The sequence below is a fragment of the Oryzias melastigma genome, linkage group LG8 (assembly GCF_002922805.2).
Source record: "Oryzias melastigma strain HK-1 linkage group LG8, ASM292280v2, whole genome shotgun sequence".
Classification (NCBI taxonomy): Eukaryota; Metazoa; Chordata; class Actinopteri; order Beloniformes; family Adrianichthyidae; genus Oryzias; species Oryzias melastigma.
Window position 1 is genome coordinate 7,500,500 of NC_050519.1, and position 4,745 is coordinate 7,505,244.

The 4,745-nt window shown below is 36.7% G+C and overlaps 2 protein-coding genes across 3 annotated transcripts in view; one reads left to right on the forward strand and one right to left on the reverse strand.

Moving 5' to 3' along the window:
- Window positions 1-1,292, reverse strand: part of nudt1 (nudix (nucleoside diphosphate linked moiety X)-type motif 1) — a 6,622-nt gene extending 5,330 nt beyond the window's left edge. Inside the window, exons 1-2 of one of the 2 annotated variants that reach the window (XM_024271679.1) lie at window positions 1,156-1,292; window positions 173-330 (exon numbers count right to left, since the gene is read on the reverse strand). In XM_024271679.1, the coding sequence (XP_024127447.1) occupies window positions 173-324 (152 nt within the window). In that variant the 5' untranslated portion in view covers window positions 325-330; window positions 1,156-1,292. Of the gene's footprint in view, window positions 1-172; window positions 331-587; window positions 653-1,155 lie in introns of those variants that run through there. The other variant, XM_024271681.2, reaches the window with a different exon arrangement.
- On the forward strand, window positions 1,078-3,126 carry mrm2 (mitochondrial rRNA methyltransferase 2). The gene is made up of 2 exons (XM_024271677.2): window positions 1,078-1,425; window positions 2,218-3,126. The coding sequence occupies exons 1-2, from the start codon at window positions 1,104-1,106 to the stop codon at window positions 2,646-2,648; spliced, it is 753 nt and encodes a 250-aa protein (XP_024127445.1). The 5' UTR covers window positions 1,078-1,103; the 3' UTR covers window positions 2,649-3,126.
- The last annotated feature ends 1,619 nt before the right edge of the window (window positions 3,127-4,745 follow it).

Genomic DNA, 4,745 nt, shown 5'->3' on the forward strand with positions numbered 1-4,745 from the left:
TGATTGTATTAAAGTCGCACGCCGTATTCCAGAGAGGGCTCACTTGACAGCAGTTTAGCGAGAGCGTGCTGGCTTGACACCAGTGAATTAGTTGGTCTAATAAACAAATAAACACACTAGCTTCGCCTGTGCACGTGCGTGTTTAGTCCTGCACGCACTCATCTAAATGTACCTCTTAGCAGCATCTTCAATTGTTTCTCCAGGCTGAACTTTCCCGCCGAAGCCGTTCCACTTGCCCACTCCAAACCCCCTCTTCTTCATGCCCAGCAGAACTCTCCCCGGCTGGACCACCAGAACCAGGGTGAGCAGCTTCGGGCTCAGCATTTGGCTCTCGGGAAAAGAAGGAGCACGTGCAGTTTTAGCAAAAACAGAAAGCCGCCAAAAAAAAAAAAATAGTGGGACTTCAACAGCTATTTGTGGTTTACACAAGTGAGCAAAACAATTAACACGAAAACACGAATATTAACTAAAGGTACGGAAGAGGATTAGGGCCACTGAAAAAAAAGCCCATGAAAAATTCTGACTTTAAAGTCAGGACAACTTCGAAGTTCAAGTTGAAATGGGAATGCCTTGTTTAGAATACGCACACGTGATCACTGTTCCTCGTTACATGATGAACTGATTTAAAAAAGTATGGACTGGGCCAAATAACCGCGTAGCAGCAGAGAAATCCCGGGGTTTGTTTATAAGACGGTTCTGTGTTACATTTAAATAAAGCCGGTAGGAAACGACATCATTGCTTGACCACCAACTTGTTAACAGAGATTATTCAAACCTATTCCATCTGAAAAAATATTGTCTTATCTTGATTTTTGACATTATATAATTTTTTGGACAAAATTCTTATATGTTCTATTATAGAAGTTTAGATTATATGAGTATTACATTTCATACTTTTTAGAACAGAAATAAATGAAAATATGCAAATTAACTAAAAATATTAATACGATTTTATTTTCTGTAAAATTTCAATAAATTTTAAGCAATGCTCGAGAAATAAGTTGAGTATTTAACTCAAGATAGGAACCATATTTACCGAAGGGTTGTCTAGAGAGGGATCTAAATAGCTGCTACACAAAGTTTGCGCATGCGCAAAGATTACAATGTGGACTACAGGTTTGTTTTCGTTAAAATTACCACTGACTTTCCACTTACAGGTGAGATGTGTTCACTCTTCGTTGAGTTTATTAAAGAAGCAGACGGGTAAAACTGCGGCGGAGCAGCGCTGGCTGCAGCGACAGCTCAAAGACCCGTATGTTAAAGCCTCGCACAGCCAGAACTTTCGCTGCAGAAGCGCTTTTAAACTGCTGGAGATTGACGACAAATTCCGGCTGCTGCAGCCCGGAAGCAGCGTGGTGGACTGCGGGGCTGCGCCCGGAGCCTGGAGCCAAGTGGCCATTCAGAAGGTCAACTCTGCTGGATCAGGTGAGGAGAAAATGAGTCATCATGGAGGGTTGTAGCTCTGATGTAAGGGAATTTTATTTTATTTGAGTTTTGGGGATACATTATAAAAACGTTGCTTTAGATAATGATATTTTGGTAAATTCTGTTTGTTGCTTATCTATTTATGTATAAACAATAATTAAATTTATCAGTATAATATTGCGTTTACAAAAAAATAATATTTTGGAAAATTTAAATTAATTGTAAATTTATCAGTAAAGTATTTTGTTTACAAAAAAAGAATATTTTGGTAAATTCTGTTTGTTACTTATTTATATATCAATAAATATTCGTGAAAAACCTGAAATTAAGTGTAAATTTATCAGTAAAATATTGGATTTACAAAAAAAGTAATATTGTGGTAAATTCTGTTTGTTTCTTATTTATATATCTGTAAATAATCATGAAAAACCTGAAATTCAGTGTAAATTTATCAGTAAAATATTTTGTTTACAAAAAAGTAATATTGTGGTAAACTCTGTTTGTTTCTTATTTATATATCTATAAATAATCATGAAAAACCTGAAATTCAGTGTAAATTTATCAGTAAAAGATTTTGTTTACAAAAAAAATAATATTTTGGTAAATTCTGTTTGTTTCTTATTTATATATCTATAAATAATCATGAAAAACCTGAAATTCAGTGTAAATTTATCAGTAAAATATTGTGTTTCCCCGCCCCCCAAAAAAAAACAAAATCCAAGACTTAAGCTCTGATGGCTTACCTGTGATTGTGAGTTGATCTAATCAGAACTCTGTTTCCCATCATCTTAGATCAGGATTTACCTCGTGGGATGGTAATTGGCATCGATCTCCTTCACATACCGCCCCTCGAAGGCGCACACTTCTTATCCTGCCACGACGTCACTGATCACGCCACACATGCCGAGCTCCAGGCGCTGCTCCCAAGTGGCCAGGCTCATGTCATCCTGAGTGACATGGCGCCCAACGCCACGGGCTTCAGGGACATGGACCACGAAAGACTCATCACCATGTGTTTGTCTCTGATAGACTTGGCTGAGAAGGTTTTACTGCCCGGCGGCTCTCTGCTCTGTAAATACTGGGACGGGGTTCTCGCTCATCGACTTCAGGAGAAGCTCTCAAGCGTGTTCAGCAGCGTCCGAACCGTGAAGCCAGACGCAAGCAGGAAGGAGTCAGCTGAGAGATACTTCTTGGCCAGAATGTACCGTGGCCCAGTGAAGTGATGCTTTCATTGTCTTCTCCTCCTTTGATGTGTGTCACAGCCACTGAAGTGCTCACTGTGCTTGTGAGCTGATTGAACTCAAACAAGCTCGTTTGTCTGTTATCAAGAGGTGGCACTGTTGAGGCATCGGTGAGGCTGGTTGCCTCGGCCACATTAAACACTGTTCTCTGCAGCCGGAGCACAGCAGCAGTGAATCGCTAAAATGGAAGCCTATGCAAGGTTGAGTGAGATATTCCTCAAGAGTCCCGCGCTGTTTTCTCTCTGCATATTGTTTGCCCCAACTGTTTGTTCCACACACTCAGTTTGGTGTTTACTTTGTTCCAGAAAGTCATTTACCACTTGTGCTTATTCTAATAATTTGCACTTCCAGTCATGTAGAAATATGGTTTCTTTTATTGAGAGCAAAGGGTGAGAAACACAAATAAATAAATGCCTCACATTGTCTGATTAAAAGAACGTGGGAGCACACATAAGCCTTGTTCACTTGCCCTGAAATGTCTATTTAATTGCATTTAATACATTTATTTAAGAAAATAATGCTCAGATATTTTTTTACTGATTTAAAAACTATGAATATTTAATTCTGTTTTAAAGTCATATTAAAAAAACGACCATAAAATTAAATTTTGTGGACTTTTTCTCATGATGGAGGACATATTTAAAGAAAATTAAGCATAAAATTGCATTTCTAAGTACTTTTCCCCCAAAGTTGTTGTGAATCAAAAACAAACATTTGAAAAAGATTGTATTTGTTACTTAGAAAATACACCAGACTGCCCACAATTTCCCTGTTCCTTGTCTAAGCTAGCTCAAAACTATATGACTGGATCGCTCCAATATTGCTCGTCATTTTTGTTGCACCATTACAGTGAGTTTGGGCTAGAAGCTAGCTTGTAAACAGAGAGCTCTCACATAATTTCTAAAGAACTACTGCAGAAACAATGTCTTAGAAAACAACAGATTTTTGGATCTGACCTAAAACAGAAAATTCTTTAACTCTTTAACTACCCCAAAAAAAAGCCCTACAAAATTTTTTTATTTTTTTGCTGTTCAGTGCCTTGGTATGGAGCCCCTGAAGTGACATCAAAGTTTAAAAAAAATAATTGAAGTAGACATTTTTTTTCCTAAAAATATTTAGGGGCTCCATGAAAAAAAAAAAAAATTGAAGTTAAAAAAAAAAAATCTGGTTACTAACTAGAACTTTTTTTTTTAAATTAAAGTAGTAAAAAAAAAAAAAACGTATAAAAAAAAATCAATTTAACAAAAAACGTTCTGGTTACTAATTGATTCACACTAGTTACAATCTGTTACCAACTTGAATTCTTTTTTTTTTATTTCAATTTTTGGAAAAAAATATTTTTTACTTCAATGTTTTTTCTTCAATTTCCCTTTAGGGACTCCGTATCTTGGGTAGTAATACACATAATCTATATTTTTAAAACATGTCTTATAAATGTTTCCCACTGTTTGGTTAAGCAGGCAGTTAAAGGGTTAAAAATGAAGATTGGAGTGGATCGCTTAAGCTGTATTTTTTTTTTTTTTTTTAGATTTATCAGCAACACGGACTTTTATAAATACATGTTTAAAATGTTTTTAGTTGCAGAGAAAATACATCCAGTAAATATCTCAAACTCGACAGGTTTCTGGGATTTGTAGTCCATATTCGCCTTGAGGCCACAAAGGCTGCCACACAAATAGCTGATCTGCAATCAAATAAAATCTCTCAGAGTTACTCAGTGGAATGATGGTCTCTGTTCTATTTTGCTTTTGAAGGGCATTGTCTAAATTTCATTAGAAAAAGTTATGCATTATTAAATGAAAAGTAAAGCGCCATCCTTTTTCAACGTCAGTCTTCGGACTCTTAAAAGGAAAAACGCGAGTTCCAAACCTCGGTGAGTCACGGTGGCCGTGTTTTCAGACTTTCCACTGACTTCCAGGTTCTAACTCCCATTCATATTTAATGGGTGGTATGAGTCAAACTGAGCGACTTCTATAGCTAAGACCAAAATGATTTTTTCAGTTGCGTATAGAACCTAAGGAAATGGATAGGAAACTACACTTAGTTGCTTTGAAGCTCAACATTTCAGGCAAAAAAAAA